The following is a 17,822-nucleotide window of genomic DNA, read 5'->3' as shown; positions in this document are numbered from 1 at the left end:
CAACTTTGCGGCGCACAGTTCGCCAACTTCATGTGACGTGCCAAACATTTCGACTGGTATTGCAGAGAGACCTGTGCGCAAGTAGATAGCGACTCCCGCCGCTCTGTTGTGGTCTCTGCGAGCACCACAGCAGTATAGGAAATCTATGATTTCGAGAGGCTCTTCGGGATCCATCCAGGTTTCAGCAAAGCAAAGTACAGAGGAGTGGCGCAGAATGTGATCGTGGTGTACGTCCTTGGCATGTGCGGCAAGGGAACGTTCGTTAAGAATGTGGTTGTGAATGATGAATCAAGTGCTGCCAGCGAATGACGCGTCCATTGGCTGTCTGCGTGTGTTACTGATGTGTGGTTCGCCTGTAAGATTGGAACGCGACAGCGTCTTGCAACGCTGCCAGGGAGTCCACAGAACGCCATCGCCAATTAGGCTGTACGCCTTGCTGGACGGTAAATTTATTTTTTGAGGAAAGGAAATGTATCTCTCTCGCATATCTGGGTGGACACCTGCACCTCGCCGTAAGGGAAAGGGGGAAGATGGGAGTGAACGAAGACGCCGTATTAGCTAGACGCGCCTTTGTTCATTCCAAACCATTCAGCTGGCATTACGGAGTGGCTAGCGTGCTCGTATCGCACTCCGGAGACCCTGGTTCGATTCCCCAACTCGACCAATTTCGTTCTCGGTTTTATTGATTTATGCGGTCTAACTGGAAAGGTTAATTAGGCTATTTCATATTTATATTCCTGTATTTCTATCCATCGCGTTCTGTCATTAACCTGTCAATTGTTGGAACTGTCTAGGACGTTCGACACAACGTATATGAAACGAGCAACGTCTTACTCAATGGGGAAGTGCGTGGTGGTGGAGGGAACGCGGCTTCATACTTATCTGTTTTTTTTCAGCAGCGTCTCCTTCCGCGGACGCTGTTGTCGCTGCGGCGCGCGTCTTTCTTTTCTTTTCTTCTGACCTCTTCATTCTCCTCTATATTAATTAGGCTAATTGATTAATTAAGCAATTAACTAAACTCAGTCCAACTTAGTTGCAGCATCACTATACGATCCCTTTGATTGGTTGCATGGTTACTAGCCAAAGTACAATTGGCCCCATTTGAAATTCGCGCACTGTGACGTCACGAGCATTTCGACCAATTGAAAAGCGTGACATTGGGGGCGGAGCTGGTTACGAGGCCGACGCCGACGACGACGCGAAACCCAGGAACGGACGCCAAAGAGCTGCGCTCTAAAAAAAGAGTTTGTCGCAACCATAACAAACTTAGTCAGCTGGTTCTTGTTGTATAGTTAGTTCTTGTTTCCTTTTGAATGTGAACACCGCCAGGGGGCTACAGTTGTGTGTGTATATATATGTGTGTGCGTCACTGAATAAACTGCGTTTCGTTCCATGCGTTTGCTACGTCACTGCGTTCTTCGCTGCTCAGTTCCCGAACAGAAGCAACGCGTTGATCCTTATTGCACACTGACTTGAAATGACCGACCCGACCGCAGCAATGGCAGCGTTTCCCTTTAGCCGGGCAGTGGAACGACGCAGCCGAGTGCTGATTAGAACCGCAACGAAAGCAGTGGAAGGGGGCGTTGCTCTTGGTAGCAACATGCTGTACACTTGTAGACGCAAAAGCTTGGACGTCTTGAGTTCTCTGTTCTAGCTGAGTGGCCACAAGCACAGCACGCGAAAAAGAAAGACTCGAGCCATCGAGCAACAGACGCTCACGGACATGTTGCGAAGAAATGCCTGTCACGAACTGATCACGGAGCGCATCCTCAAGCACGGCGAACGAACAAGCAGCTACATGCTCACGTAATGCAACAAAATACTCGCTGATAGATTCTCCTGGCTGCTGGACGCGTTTGCGAAAACGGTGACGTTCTACGACGATATTAGTTTGGGTGGTAAAATGGTTCCCCAAGGCTGTAACCGCATCGTCATATGGCGAAGGTGCCGTCTCTGTTTGTTTTGGCAACAGTCCGGTGCTTGCGCTCTCACTATCTGCTGGTAGATCCTTAGCGGTAGCGCTCTCACCTTCTTTGGCGTCTTTGGCTGACACAGGAAGCGTGAAGAATATTCGCTGGCCTTCGACGCCCAGACTGTGGATAAGAAGGGCTTTGCGACGCTCTGCCGAAAAATCAGACGCTCCCAAAGCCAGCATGTAGTTCTCGAATAGTCGCAGCCATTGTGGCCAAGGAACAGCCAGGCGACTTGGAACAGGCAGAAATGGGGGCGGTTTTGCGAGTCCGGAAAAGCTCATGACTGGAAGCGAAAAGGTTGTTACGCCCGCTCTTCCGTTCATCCTCGTCGCCAATGTAGTGTAGGCGTGAACCGCCCTTGAAGACCGTGAGCCATAACAGCAAACACATGGAACGAAACGCAGTTTATTGTTGTTGTTGTTGTTGTTGTGACTGAGAGAAGGATGAAAAGGAAATTGCACGGGCCTGCTACTGGCTCTAGCCAAGCCACCACCGCTGCCACGTGCAGATAGAGGAGAGTTAAAAGATCAGAGGAAAGAGAAAAAGGAAAGAAAAGACGCGCGTCGCAGTTTATTCAGTGACGCACACACATATATATACACACAACTGTAGCCGCCTGGCGGTGTTCGAATTGAAAAGGAAACAAGAACTAACTATACAACAGTTCTGAACTCCCATTTATCTTTTGCTTAAAGCACTCGGGCGTAATATGAATATCGGAATGATTGCATGACGAATCCCGGCTAATTAACAAATTAGTCAGAATTTTAAAGTGTTGGTTATCGCGCAGCACGAAGCCAAGAAATTTAGTTTCGTTTACCTAGCTGCTGCAAACTACTCTTTTTTCTGGAATGGCTTCTCCCAAGCGTACACGCCTAAAGGAAGCCGAGCGCCAGGCCGGGGGACGCTTGCACCCATTTTTACTGGGGGGTGTCTTCGGTGGGTTTCGAACCAACCACCTCCCGCAGCCGAGACGGGCGCTCAAACCACTGGGCCAGTTCAAGCTGCATGAAACGTCTTTTACACAGGGAGTAAACAGCTGTTCGAGAGAGCAACTTACGCTGATCACCTTTGCTACCTTCTGTTCAGTTTTATGCGTAGCATATTGCAATCACTCAGTTCAGCCCTTGGGCGCGGCCGGGCAGCCACCAAACCACGTGACGTGACGTCACGACAGCACGACGTTACGCCATGACGCAGTGACTTGACGTCATGAAAAATAAAAAAACAAAGAAAAAAAGAAAAGAAAAAAAAACAAAAAACAGAGCTGAGCATGGTGCCGGTTCCCACCGCCCCGTTTCAAAGGGGGCGCTCCTATCCATCCATCCATCCATACGTCACGGAGGAAAAGCTGCTGAGAAAATCGAGTGCCGGCAAGCAATACCTCGCGCAAAAAGACCGCGCAATATGCAACGCATTCTTGGCTTAACCAAGCTAAGCCTGGGCATCTTTTTTTAGCCTTAGGCGGTTTTTGGTCCCATAAATTTTCCTTTTCTGACACAGAATCGTCGCCGCACTCCACTCCCGAGAAGACCGGAGACGTTTCAGAAGGGGCCGACACGAACAAAGCAGGAACCCCCGGCTCAGAGAGACTGTCCACCGGAGAACCGAGGGCAAGTGGTGAAGGTGCTTCACTTGGTCAGTTTACAACACGGCTCATTCATAAAGTTCTTCACATCGCTTAGGCTGCTGCTGTACACATTTGAGAAGGCCTTCGGCGCAGCGGAATGTTTTCCCAGATTAGGAATCAGATAGGTAGCCAAGAGTTTTTTTCGGGAGGGTCCTGAGGTAACTTCTGGCTGACGGCGGGGGGCGTGCTGTCAGTTGGCTGAGCGCTACCAAAATAACACGGTGGGATGAGGGGTTGGTTGAACTTTCTTTTTCTTATGGTGGGGGCGGTGGGCTGGCCCCCCTTTGGATACGTGCCCGTTGAGTATGAACGAGGTGCACAAGTCATTCGTCCTTCACCTTGTGTGATAGGGCACTTGCACGCCTAATTCCATCCTCTCAACGACTGTCGCACAACTTCTGCGGTTAAGCAGCGCGATCTGGTGGCTAATGGAGAAATTTGATGAGAAGAGATGAGACCAGAATTAAAACCACTTATTTTGATGGGTTTTATGACGCAAAGAAATAAATATCGCGTTTTTAATGATTAATAAGTCAGCAGTTGGAATCGCCATGATGGAATTAAATCTTACGATTTCGTAGCCGCCGCGGTGGCTCAGTGGTTATGGTGCTCGACTGATGGCCCAAAAGACGCGGGTTCGATCCCGGCCGCGGCGGCTAGAATTTCTTTGGAGGAGAAATTCTAGAGGCCCGTGTACTGTGCGATGTCAGTGCACGTTAAAGAACCCCAGGTGGTCGAAATTTCCGGAGCCCTCCACTACGGCGTCTCTCATAGCCTTAGTCGCTTTGGGAAGTTAAACCCCATAAACCAACCAACCATCTTACGGTTTCTTTTTACGTCAAGAATTAACAGCACACAAATCAGTCTCCTCTGGGTATGTGTTACATTCTAGGCGGCATCTTCAGACACATCTGAGCCGAAATACCCGTTAGAAAAGTTCTCAGACGAGCCTGGAGTTTAACCGGGAAGTTTGGATATTGAAACTCTGAGAGTATGCAACTGCGCTACTTGCATTCCTTGAAGTTTATGTGAGACCAGTTTATTAAGTCGAGAAGGCAACTTGCGTTTTTTGTTTGGTTTAGGTGATGTCTTTTAGCCCCACATTCACGTTTTTCTTGTGTCCTGCATATTTGTTTTGCACTCGTTTCATTGATTACGTAAAAAAAAGCCTATAATGTGCAATGAATTTTAATGACTTATCAACGCTCATTTGTCTTCCCTTTTTTCCCCGTCTGTATAAATCAGATATGAATATATATCGTGCTGCCCATACTCCCAGTCTCCGTGCAAAATTATGTCGTCAAATTCGAGTAGCTGAGGGCCTCGATGTAAAACAAATAAAAGCCCTAAACTATTTTGGCAAACGCAAATTTCTCAGCGTTGCATAGATTGTTATATAATCTATTAGTTTTCGTGCTTCGGTGCAAGGTTATACCTCACCATGTGAAACGTTAAAAATTCACATATTAAATAAATGGTTGCATGGATGTATGTCTTGCTACACTTTCTGGTTATATTAATTACCGCAGTGTCAGTGCTCTCTATTTCACTCGATGGATAATGTCGCAGTAAAGAACTGTAAAACGCCCACCCGCGCCGAAACCTCGAGCATTTTATCGCACCGTGAAAACGGGTCACAAGTTATCGGGCAGGCTTTTTTTTTACGCTTGCGTATGCATGATAGCAGAGCTTCTGAACTAGAATTTTTTATTTGTTGTTGCTGAAAGCAGTGTTAAATTTTCCCCCTAAAAACTCGAGACCCGGTATTGTTATAAAACTCAGAAAAAAAAATCGCCGTATATCAGGCACTGATGCGTGAACGGATCTCTTCTCTCAGTTCAGTTTGCGATTCATGACTGCCACACCTCAGTGTATTTCTACAGTATACCCATGCAATGTACGATGTAATGTACTAAGTTAATTTTCTCAAGTAATGGCTATTCATCATTGCTGCGCGTCGAGTTCCCGCTTAGCTGACAGGTGTTCAGCAAGTGTCACCAAGCCTGACACCAACACTGCAGTTCAGACATATTAAGGTGCCGGTTTTTATCCTCGAGCTAGGAAGAACCATTCTTAAATTGCCAAGCTCCTGAGAAATCTGCTTAGAACAACACCAATCGCTGATGTAAGCAAGACGAGGTGGCGCTGCCTGTGCCATTGCATCTTGGGTAAAACTTTGGGGTGAAACGCAGGCTTACAGTGTCTTTAGGAAGCAAGAGTTCTCAAAGCAGTTTTTTTTTATTATTTGACAGTGCACGTATAATGTCGTTCCTTTGTGACGAACAACGAAGTTCATCCTAGAACGGATTCTGAAAGTATGAAGCGTTATTTTAAAGGCAACGCATTTTTCAAACACCGCGTTAAGTCCGCGTTGGTGGCGATTACTGGCTGGAGATTCGGAACGGGAGCGCAGCCCATAGAAACGCATGTACCATATTTTCCGGTGTGTAAGACGCGGCTTTTTAAAAAAAATCTTGCTGGTGCGTCCTATACAAGGGTGCGTCTTATACGCTAATTTTTCGTTTTTTTTTTGCGAGTTCAGAAATTACTCAGGTTCATGTTCAGGCTTTTTCACAGAAAAAATATCACTACCAATGACGTGGTTGTAACATGGTTAATAATTCAATACGGGGACCGCCGTGCGCAACACTTTTAGGTGAACTTTATCATAGAACGTCGGGAATGACGACTTCCGGGTTCATAAACGTGCGGCCGTTTCGGAGGCCAAAAGCAAAAGTAATGTCAACTGCCAAAAGACGCCGACAGTTGCGCTTCTCGCCATTGTGAAGACAAGCCAAGACAAGCCGTTGTTTTCTTTTTATTCACCCTTTGAAACTTTGTTTGCTCCGTGTATGTAGCCCGAAGAAGACGTTTCAGCTGTGCTGCCTCCAGAAATGGGCGAACTTTTTGATAGAGCATCTCAAAATGAAGACTTCGAAGGTTTTAAGTAAAAATAAAATGTTGTTATGGACATAAGGAGAGTTCATTCGTTTTTTCCTCTTTTTTGCTAAAACGTGGGCGGGTATGGCGTGAGTGTTGCCTTTTTCGATCAATTAGCGTTGCTTAAGTTTGCACAGGTACGGTGCGTTTCGCGATGGGTGCGCAATCATGTTTAATTATGCCTCGCTAGCCTAACTGGGTAAATTGGGGTGCGTCTTATACACGGGTGCGTCTTATACACGGGTCCATCTTATACACGGGTGCGTCTTATATACCAACTTTTTCAATGACGGCCTGCATATATGGCGTGTGCGTGCGTCTTATACACCGGAAAATACGGTAAGCAAAACTTTCAGAAATATTTTTCTCATTTCACACGGTGCCCATGAAGACTGTCGTTTGTTAACATTTGGCGAGTGCATTGAAGGAGAGAGTGACAAAGAACGGTAAGTCATTTCGAATCTGCCTTTGTAAAACGGCACCATTAATACGTGTTGTGAAGCAGGACACACACCCCAAAAGGCACTCTATCCGCCGTGTGGTTTGCAGAATCGGCTGCTTCATGGGTAGTTTGTGAAATGAGGAAAATATTTTTAAAATTTTTCCTTATATGCGTTTTCATGGGCCACGCACCTGCTCCGCAAGTACAGCCGGCAGTCACTCTCACGCGTAGGTGTTTTTAAAATGCATCGCCTCCGAAATGACGCTTCATACTTCAAAATAGAATGATCATGGTTTTTCTTCTCGAGGGGACGACGTCGTAGTTCGAGTGTGAAATCAGAAAAGAGCTTTGAAAAGTTTTGCTTACATGCAGTAGTATGGACGCTCAGCCTACTTTTCACCCCCTTCAGATCCGCCTGCCGCGAACCCCCCGCTCTGTTTCTAAACACGGTGTTTGTCCATAGCGCTCCTTCGTGGCCGTATGGTTGCGTTCAGATAGACGCGAATAAAATATTACCCCCTATTTGAAAGCTACTCCACATTGAGGGTTTTCTCTAAATTCATTCGACTGTCATATGTTTCTCCCGTTCGCGCAAGCTTTCCGCCACGGGAACAAAGCACAAACTATGCCTACATCATGTTCTACCCAAACAGCGCAGTGTTGCCCATGCGCCATACACTGATTTCTGAGATTACTAGGTTCCAGTGATTTTAAGCTGCCTGTAGAGGCAGCGGTGTATGCGGTGAATAGAGAAGGCTTACGGCGTGATGTGCTGGTTCCTTACGCGCGGGCACATAGACATATATGTGGTTGAATGGTACGGCAAAACAGCGCTGACGGACAGGACGGAAGAAGATGAGACAGACACATCAGCGCATGTGTCTGTCTCATCTTCTTCCGTCCCGTCCGTCAGCGCTGTTTTGGCCTACCATTCAACATGAACCAACCAGCCCGACTCAGCCCTCTCCTTGATTTCTGTGGTCTTTGTGGGTTTGATTAGAATACATACTGTGTTGAAAAACAAACCCGGACAGCTCGAGTCGCTTAAATGTAGGGCTCCGTAGTCGAAATCCGAACCAATGTAAACAAGAACAAAAACAACCTTTTGGCTGCACTACCACAGATCATTCTACTGCTGTTTTTATTTTTCTGGCTTCATCGCACACGTGTCGGTGATCGACGCGTTGTTCCTTTCTTGCTTCAAATACAGACGTCAACACACTGTCCGCAGCGCTCGAACGAGGCACCGGGAAAAACTCACATTTGTATGAATCGTGGTTTACTTCTCATACCTGAAAAAAACTGTACAGAGCCCGATCCGCTGCGCGGAATGCCACAAACACGCAGGGTGTGCCGTTAGAGAGCTACGATAATTGTGTAGAACTCTGTGCACGCTGAATGAAAGGTCTGAGCACAAAACAGGTCAACCTTCTCCTTGTGGTTTCTAGGTACTGCTTCCCACGACAGTCCGACGGAGTCCAAGGACACAGGCGGAGCCACTGAACTGGACCCAGTCCAAACCAGCGCGACGTTAGAAGAAGGAAGTGCGCCGCAGGCGACATCTGTGGCGCCTCGGGGTCTTCCATCAGACGGCGACGTTACAGAGAGTCCGGGGCCGGATGAATCTGGGGGTCCTTCGGAGGAATCCGCGAAAGTAGAGGCGACTGGAGTGGCCAGCTCTGAACAGGGGCTACCGGAAGATGGCGAGACGGCGGCTTCCGGCGAAAGTGCGTCCGCCGTTGGCGAGGCTGAAGGGGAAGTCGAGGCGGAGAGTGCTGCAGCAGGCGAAGAGCCGGCCGGTGCAGAGGCCGCAGCGGGTGCGTCTTCGGCAGAGGGAGCCGCGGCTGACCATGGGGAAACCCGGGTGAGGCGTAGTTTCGAAGCTGCTGGCGAAGTTCCCGGGGAAAGACGGATGATCACCGTCGGGAAAGCGGAGGCGAATGGGGCCTTCGACGCCTTCAACATGGCCCGGAAGATGGCCGAGGCGCTTTCCAAGAGTGAGTACGCTCAGCGATCCCGTCCGCCTTTTTTTTCAGGCTGGGTACATTGTGACGCCTGTCCCAGGTCCTCCCACAAGGCAGATATTGTACAGGGGCAAGCACAGATAACAGCCTAGTTTAACCGTAATCCTTAAATGTAGAACTATGATGTAAGTAATGCAGACGGGAAGCACCAGATTATGATCAAATAATAGTACTTAAAAAAAACCTACTACCTCACAAACTGTAAGTGAAGTGAGATTTGTGGGACCTGTAGCCATCCATGTTAATGGCAAATGTTGAAATATGACCAGGTAGCTTGTTATGCACATACGATTACCGTTTCTCCACCCGATAGCATGGCCGCTAATGGCACGATTCTACGACTACCATACCAAAAGAGATCTGTTATAGCTATCAAAGGGAAGCTTCTCTCAAATTAGAAGTGTCGCATGGCACAATTCCTAAACGACAAAAGTTGAGCATCACAGAGGTGGCGTTTCCCAAAAATGGGAGTAGCCTGGCCAGAAAGAGATCCCTGTGAAGTACCTTACTATGGGCCTTATTTCTGCATTATAATAGGTATGAATACGTAAGTTTCGCGCTGCTCAAACTTGCTAATATCAAGGAGCCAAATAGCCATGTGCTATGAAATTGAAGTAGCGCAGTAAGCCTTAGCAGAGGTATGCACTTAGGTGTTTGGTGAGGACTGCGAAAAAAAAAACCCCAATGTTCGTTTTCCCTATTTGCAGAAAAGCGACTGCTACATCTGAGCTGCATAAGATGAGCCAACTTCTCTCAACTTCTCTCAAAAATCTCAGCGAGGCTGCTATCATGTACGCCGTAGATGAGGGCTCCCAAATGATGCAGAGCACACATGTAGTGAACTTGCTTCGTCTGCACTTACGCATGGTCCGCACGCTTCCAGTGCGATGCAGGCGCAATGCAAGAAAAGCTTTTTGCTTCACTTAGTGCGAAACCTCACTGGGTATCACAATAACGGGCCGGTATTGTAACGGAGTACAGTGGATGTGTATGTACTGGCTTGGGATGTGAAAACTGCAAACTGGAGAAAAGCAGTTTTCTTGGCAGATAATTTTTGGCGAGCTGCTTCCACGAGCGCACAGTGGAAAGAAATAGCTAGTTCCACAAATACAGGTAGGAATACGGTCTAGGAAAAGCAACATGAACTCCGCAGCCTACGGACTGTTATCCCCACTTGTAATCTCTACTATTAAACTGCTTTTCTACATTGTGAAACGTCGTCCTGCCTTTAAATCGCCCGAACCCTAATTCAGCTGTACAGTGTGCACTGCCAAGTTTTGGCAGGACGTCACAGTGAAGCAAATGTCGGTCCTTATATACTCCTCCTAACTGAGCCTTAGTAGCCGTCAGTTTACCCATATAATTTTCCTTTTGTTTTTGCTAAAATAGTGATCTGAGACTGGCGTAGCAGGAAAGGTGCGATGCGTCTCGCGCTCCGGGCGCAGCGAGCACTGAGAATGAAATGTCATGCGCGAAGAAAAGAAAATTTGTGCCCTACTGGAGAATTTTTCGTACCTCATTTTTTCATTAAAACCTGTTTATATCGAAAATAACCTCATCTTTTTCATTAAAACCTGTTTAAATCAAAAATCACCTCATTTTTTTCATTAAAACCTGTTTATATCGAAAATCAGAGGCTAGGGGAAGTCATGCTTCCTTCTCGTAGGTTTTAAGCGCTTCATTTACAGGGAAATGTGCCTCTAATGCTTGGGATATGTCCCTACAATTGGAAGTGGACAGGTGGCTTTCAGGAGAGTTAGCCGTCCCTTAACAACACCGTGGGGCCTGTGTACAGAGTTTGCAGCCTAAAATACACGCGGCAAGGGGACGGAATGCGAGCGCGTGTACACCACTTGTGGGCCCTTACGATGCTTGGTGTATGGAACAGAGGAGCAGCGCGCCATTACAAGATGGCGTGCTCCTGAGCATAGTACAGCCTCAGCTTACCAGCAACATCCGACCAGCTCAAGCGATGCACACGATACATTTGCCAAAGCTGGGCGACGAAATGGAAATACGTCGAAACAAGTAGGCACTGACGGTGGGATCTCCGCTGTATGAGGGCGAGAGCGTTCCGGCGGCGGGCGCGCTGGGAAGCGCACGTTTGCTAACACGCCGCACTTCCCCTGCAGCGCATGACCAAGCTGAGCATCCGAGTATACGTTCTGGGTGCAGTTAGTCCTAGCGACGTCCAACGGGATCGATTATCGAAGCTTGTAAGATGAGTATGCACCGCGTATCTTACCTCCTGTAGTCAGATCCCACTGATAACGGCCGGAAAAATTTTGAGAAGAAAGGAAAACGATGAATGGAGTCATTACAGGTCAGGGCACTTGAGAGTTGGTGCATGTAGTCGGAATGTGCTTCTTTAATTGCGCGCTCCTGGTTATTCTCCGCGAGGCGTTCAAGGGCCCCATCTATCGGTGACTTTATTCTTTTTTTCCCCATCTTTCAGATAAGAGCCGTGACGACAGCGCCGCCACCAAGGAGGTTCCTCTCTTGATTGTACCCAGCGGAGACCCAAGTTCACCTCCCACCTTCGTTGCGCTGGTGACGAGAGATAGCGCACCTCGCACAAACGAGACAGGGGAACGCTCCATTTAGAGCAATAAACGATTTTTTTTTCGGGGCGAGTGACACCTATCGTTACAGAACCAGTTACTACTGCCGGAAGCCTAGCTTATTTCACCAGCCTTGAAACGCACCACGTGTCTGTGCCCACCTGTTGCTCAACAAAGGTAGCATAGTCCTACGCACCATGGAAACGTCGTCCCACGTGTATCGTGTCGTTCGGTGAGAAACAAGGTGCGAATTTATTCCCGTCGTCATTGGTTCGGCCACTCGGGTAAGAAATGCCTCGTGCACTCTGTAAGCGTCATTACTGCTCCGTACGTCTTCACGAGAATTCATAGAATGTTCATCCCGTGTTCATGGATGGATCGTCCCTCCTGAAATGGTGAGTTGGCGGCCGCCATCAGGCACCTGAATTTCCCCTAAACCGGAGCTGGGACTCAGTGCTCTTGACCAACGGGAGGCGGCGCTGCTCAGCTCGGACCTGGCTGTCCAACGCTGGGCCCTTGAACAAGATCCACCGAGGTCATCACGAAGTAGCGTCTTCACCCAGCGTCGCCCTCAAGGTCCGTTTTTTTTTCTTTTTCTGGAACAGATAAAGTTTTTCCTCCTCCTCCTACTCTATTTCATTTTAAACCTGTCGCACTGGCTAGTGCTTAGAACGTTCGGGTACAGAGCCGGAGGACCCGCGTTCAAACCCGGCTGGGGCGGGCACTTTTCGATGCAGGCAAAACGCAAATGCCGCCCGTGTGCTGCGCGATGTCGGCACACGTTTAAGTACCACAGGTGGGCTAAATTAACCCGTAGTCTTGTATTTCAGCGTTCTTCATAACCTGTGTGGCGCTTGAGAACGTTGCGAATTTACAGCTTTCTATGGGAGTGTGCCACTTTTAAGCTGTGATTTCCTTATTTCAGGGGTATTATTTAGCTTCGTCTATACCCAAAATGGTTTCCTGTTTTATCTCTGCTAGCGAATGCACAATACTGATGCGGGTAGACGACGACGACAAAGAGCGATGGCACGAGTGGGAAGAGTGGAAGACGACAACGAAGTTCGGACTGTGTTCTCGGTGCCGCTCGCAGCTGTTCTTGTCTATTTGTAAATATCTGTAAATATATTCTTTCCCGCAACATATTTGGTGGAGGTGCGGATTTCCCCTACGTCTACCGACGGCGGAGCTCCGCAGCGGCCGCCAGTTGCCTTCACTCATCATGACCCAAGACGCCGCCCAGCAAACCTCAGCCCCGGCCATGACATCACTCGTTCTTTCTCCCCCTCGTGACCCTGGGACATTTTCTGGTTCCGACAACACTGACGTCGACGACTGGATCAACATGTACGAGCGAGTGAGTACCTAAAACCGCTGGGATCCGACCCTTATGCTCGCAAATGTAATATTCTATCTAAAAGACACCGCCCGGGTCTGGTATGCGACGCACTAAGACCATCTGACCAGCTGGGACGTATGCAAAGAGAAGCTCCGCGAATTGTTTGGACGGCCGCTCGGCCGAACGCTTGCCACTAAGAAGGACCTCGCCTCCCGAGCTCAAACCTCTACGGAGTCCTATGTGTCGTACATTCAAGATGTGCTGGCCCTCTGTCACAAAGTTGACGCCAACATGCCCGAGTCTGACAAAGTCGGCCACGTGTTGAAGGGAATCGCCCACGATGCCTTCAACTTGCTAGTATACAAGAACTGCACTACAGTCGACGGAATTATTAAGGAATGTCGACGCTTCGAGGAAGCCAAAAGCAGGCGTATTAGCCAGCCGTACACACGCCTCCCCAACACGGCTGCGACTTCTTCATGTGAAGACCTGCGACACCGGGAAACTGCAGTGCCCCCAGAAAATGTGACCCGCATCATCCGACGCGAGCTCGAAGCTATGTCCCCTGCCCCCCTGCATCTACATGATGGCGACAACCGCTTGCCTATCATCTCTCTGGTACAAGCTGTCGTCCGCCAAGAGCTTGCAAACCATGGTTTTCAGCCCGTCAGCCCTGTACGGCCTTCACCACCACCCGAAATCACTGCGATTGCTCCTGGACGACCTTCGTACTTCTCTCCACGTCGCCGAAACCCTAACGATTGGCGGACAACCGACGACAGGCCCATTTGTTTCCATTGCCACTGCATTGGCCACATCTCCCGCCACTGTCGAAATTATTGGTCCCGTCGCAGCACATACGGTCCTCTCAGCTCCCACCGCGAAGACGAACAGCCCAGCCACTACACGCCCCCTCCAGCCCAGCACAGTGCTACAGTCCACGGCCAGATTCCCCGCTCCAGCCGCTCCCCGTCCCCCCTGCGTCGACAGTCTCGTTCGCCCCAACGCCGTCGCTCCTCTCCTGGCCCCTACGGACGCTCGCAAGCGGAAAACTAGACGCTGCAGTGTCTGAAGGTGATGCTGCAGTACAGCCCCAGTCCCAAACTCCTCGATTAGCCCTTCGCGCACACCATAATTTGCTCGCCATTCATGTCGATGGAGTGCCTGTGCGAGCCCTGATCGATACGGGCGCGCACGTATCCGTCATGAGTTCAGCCCTACGACGCCGCCTCCGAAAAGTACTGACCCCTGCACCCAAAGCCGTTCTCCGCGTTGCCGACGGCGGAACGCCTCATGTTGTTGGACTATGCACAGCCCGTGTGACCATATCCGGCCGCCATACATCCGTTACATCCGTTCTGTTCTCTGCTCTGGACCAGTGCCCTCATGAAGTCGTTCTTGGCCTCGACTTCCTGTCTGAGCATTCAGCCCTCATTGACTGCGCCACTAATGTTGTTCAGCTTGACCGTCCTCTTTCTGCTGAGTCGCCGTCCCCAGTTATACACCGTCTTTATGCTGTCGACTTTGTCCGTCTACCGCCTCAGGCCGCAACTTACATTTCTTTCTCATCTGTTCCCCCTGTACCTAAAGATGTGAAGGCCTGAAAAAAACACTGCAATTTTGGAAAAAAAAACGGTTTTTTCGTTTTTTTCAGACGAGGGAAAATGGAAAAAAACATTGAAAATTTCACAACGCAATTTCAAGGTTTTACGATTGCTTGCTTTTAGTTTAGGGTTTTGTTTTTGCGTTGAAAACAATTACAGCGTGCATCTTTGAACGATTCGACGGCAGTCGTCATCGCCGGTGCCAGGTAGTGCTTTTTAAAACGTTCGTGCTACGAGTACGCGGGTTGAAGGCCAGGTCACATATAAGATCCAGGCTTGACTTAAAAACACACTAATACTTGAACTCACGGCTGAAGTAGAACAAAACGGCTGCAAATTCTACAGCGCTACACACACGGCATAAATAACATAGGCTGCTGTGCATGTAAGCGGTTTTAGCCAAATACAAGCCTAGCTTCTTGATTTCCAACATAGCAGAGTACAGAACATTCGCAGGAATTTGGTATAGGACAGGGGTCTTCAGCGAAGCACGTGACCCTATCTACCTGGTGGCAAGGCCTTTACCCCAACCAGTCGCTAACTCGTCTGGCTTGCCGACTGCTGCAGATACCACCATCATCCGCCAGCTGCGGACAAACTGGTCACGTTTCGGGAATGTTCATACAAGGATTCGCAACAGGATTTCAGGGGAACGCGTTCGAAAGCTTGTGTATGGGCAGTCGAACCTAGCTGTGGACGCAGCTTCAATCCATGCTGCTGCGCGTAGTGCCACATCCAGCGACAGTGATTCTGAGTCCCATATGGAGTGACTTATAGATCAGTTTTCATGCTCCCTTACTCGGTGCAATAGAACCAGAAGTTCGTTCCACAAATATGATATTTATACCTCCATATTCGCATGAAGTGAAAATCATTATTTATCTTCTCGGTGCAATAGAACCAGAAGTTCGTTTCACAATATGACGTCTATAACTGCATATTCGACTGAACTTCGGAGTATTATTATTGATTGTTGTGCTATTGCAAATAGATCTGTTTTTGTCATGTTTTGCAAAATTTCCAATTTTTCATGAAAAAAACCCTGAAAAAAAACGGTTTTTTTCACTCCATTCAAATTTTCCTGAAATTTTACATCTCTACCTGTACCTGATTGTCACTACGTAGTCACTCCGGAACTTGACGTCGCCCTGACGCGCAGCATTGCGCTTCCACACATTGTATTTACAATGTCGGCCAACCGAGCGTACCTTCCGGTCCTGAACTTTGGTTCATCCATCCAACCGCTCCCGCAAGGCATCTCACTCGCCACGCTGTGCCCTGCTGCCGAATGTGTGATATCAGTGGTGGACAGCTGCTTACCTTCCACTCAGCAATGCCGGCTGCCTGCGGCCCCATCAACAGTGAACCCAACGGACGACTACGCCGACATGATCGCTTCTGACCTACCGCCGATGCAAGCTCGCGATCTTAGGTGCCTCTTATCATCTTTCCGCGACATCTTCGACTTTGATAGCCGTGTTTTGGCTCTGACCTCTGTGGTGACGCATCACATAAACACCGGTGATTCCGCTCCTCTCCGCAGACGTCCGTACCGAGTGTCCAGCGCCGAACGCACCGTCATAAATCAAGGGGTGGACAAGATGCTCGCAAAAGACATCATCGAGCCCTCGTCAAGTCCTTGGGCTTCACCAGTCGTCCTGGTGAAAAAGAAGGACGGCAGCTGGCGCTTCTGCGTTGATTGTAGGCACCTCAACCGCATCACAATAAAAGACGTATATCCACTCCCAAGGATCGATGATGCATTAGATTACCTCAACGGCGCCAAATATTTCTCTTCAATTGATCTTCGATCGGGGTACTGGCAAATTGCCGTTGATGAAAAGGACCGCGAGAAGACCGCCTTCGTGACGCCTGATGGCTTATACCAGTTTAAAGTCATGCCGTTCGGCCTCTGTAACGCCCCGGCTACCTTCGAACGAATGATGGACTCCCTTCTTCGTGGCTTTAAATGGTCCACTTGCCTCTGTTACCTAGATGATGTTGTGGTTTTCTCGCCTACTTTTGCCACGCACCTCGAGCGCCTCTCCAATATTCTGACAGTGTTTCGTAACGCCGGACTTCAGCTGAACTCATCGAAATGCAAGTTCGGTCGTCGCCAACTCACTATTCTCGGACACCTCGTTGACGCTTCTGGTGTACGCCCAGATCCCATCAAAATTCAAGCTGTGAAGGACTTTCCTCTTCCAAGGTCGTCGAAAGATGTGCGCAGCTTTGTCGGCTTGTGCTCGTATTTTCGCCATTTTATCAAAGATTTCGCCGGCATCGCTCGTCCCCTCACCGATCTTCTGAAGAACGACACCCCCTTTACCTGGGGCCCTGCTCAAGAGAACTCATTTTCATCCCTCGTCCATTTGCTGACCACTCCGCCCATCTTAGCCCATTTTGACCCGTCGTCTCCCACAGAGGTTCGCACGGACGCCTCCGGATATGGCATCGGCGCCGTCCTAGCCCAACGTCAACAGGTTCAAGATCGAGTCATCGCTTATGCCAGCCGCCTACTTTCAGCCGCAGAGCAAAATTACACCATTACTGAGCGCGAGTGTCTTGCCCTTGTCTGGGCAGTAGCTAAATTCAGACCCTACATGTTCGGCCGTTCATTCGCTGTTGTCACTGATCACCACGCTCTCTGTTGGCTGTCTTCACTAAAAGATCCCACCGGTCGCCTTGGTCGCTGGGCATTGCGCCTCCAAGAATACTCATACTCCGTCGTGTACAAGTCAGGGCGCCATCACCAGGACGCTGACTGTTTATCCCGATACCCTGTGGAACCACCTAACTTAGAGGACGCTGAGACCCTGCCCTGCCTCTTAGCTATCTCCGATCTTGCCGATATTGCCAACGAACAGCGCCACGACTCATCTTTACGTCCTATCTTTGATGGCATCCGTTCTGCAAACCGATCTCCGTCTCGGAACCTTTATGTGCTCCAGAACGGCATTTTGTATCGCCGAAACCTACGCTCCGATGGCCCTCCGCTCCTGCTCGTGATACCCCAACGTCTACGCTCTTCTGTCTTTGAGGAACTGCACGATCTGCCGACAGCCGGTCACCTTGGCGTGTCCCGCACGTACGCTCGGCTGCGGCATCGCTTCTTTTGGCCTGGTCTCTATCGTTCCGTCAAGCGTTACGTGGCCGCTTGCGACCTGTGTCAACGTCGGAAAAGGCCCTCCACTTTGCCTGCCGGTCTTCTGCAACCCATCGACATACCTCCGGAACCTTTTCACCGTGTTGGCCTTGACCTTCTTGGCCCTTTTCCGACGTCCCTCTCCGGCAACAAGTGGATCGCTG

General features: G+C 49.3%; 2 protein-coding genes across 2 annotated transcripts in view; one reads left to right on the top strand and one right to left on the bottom strand.

Moving 5' to 3' along the window:
- The window catches only part of LOC149362303 (uncharacterized), a 72,018-nt gene extending 60,405 nt beyond the window's left edge, over positions 1 to 11,613 (top strand). The window contains exons 17-19 of the mRNA XM_089569689.1: positions 3,561 to 3,599; positions 8,434 to 8,982; positions 11,465 to 11,613. Of these exons, the coding sequence (XP_089425815.1) occupies positions 3,561 to 3,599; positions 8,434 to 8,982; positions 11,465 to 11,613 (737 nt within the window). The remainder of the gene's footprint in view (positions 1 to 3,560; positions 3,600 to 8,433; positions 8,983 to 11,464) is intronic.
- LOC149362304 (uncharacterized) lies at positions 1,367 to 2,296 on the bottom strand. The gene has a single exon (XM_089567479.1). It carries the CDS (start codon positions 2,294 to 2,296, stop codon positions 1,367 to 1,369), a length of 930 nt encoding a protein of 309 aa, XP_089423605.1.
- Positions 11,614 to 17,822: the final 6,209 nt, after the last annotated feature.

This window comes from Amblyomma mixtum, chromosome 2 (assembly GCF_055824585.1).
Source record: "Amblyomma mixtum isolate Tamu chromosome 2, ASM5582458v1, whole genome shotgun sequence".
NCBI lineage: Eukaryota > Metazoa > Arthropoda > Arachnida > Ixodida > Ixodidae > Amblyomma > Amblyomma mixtum.
Note: the sequence above shows the minus strand (reverse complement) of the source record. Positions and strands in the feature narration are given on the sequence as shown.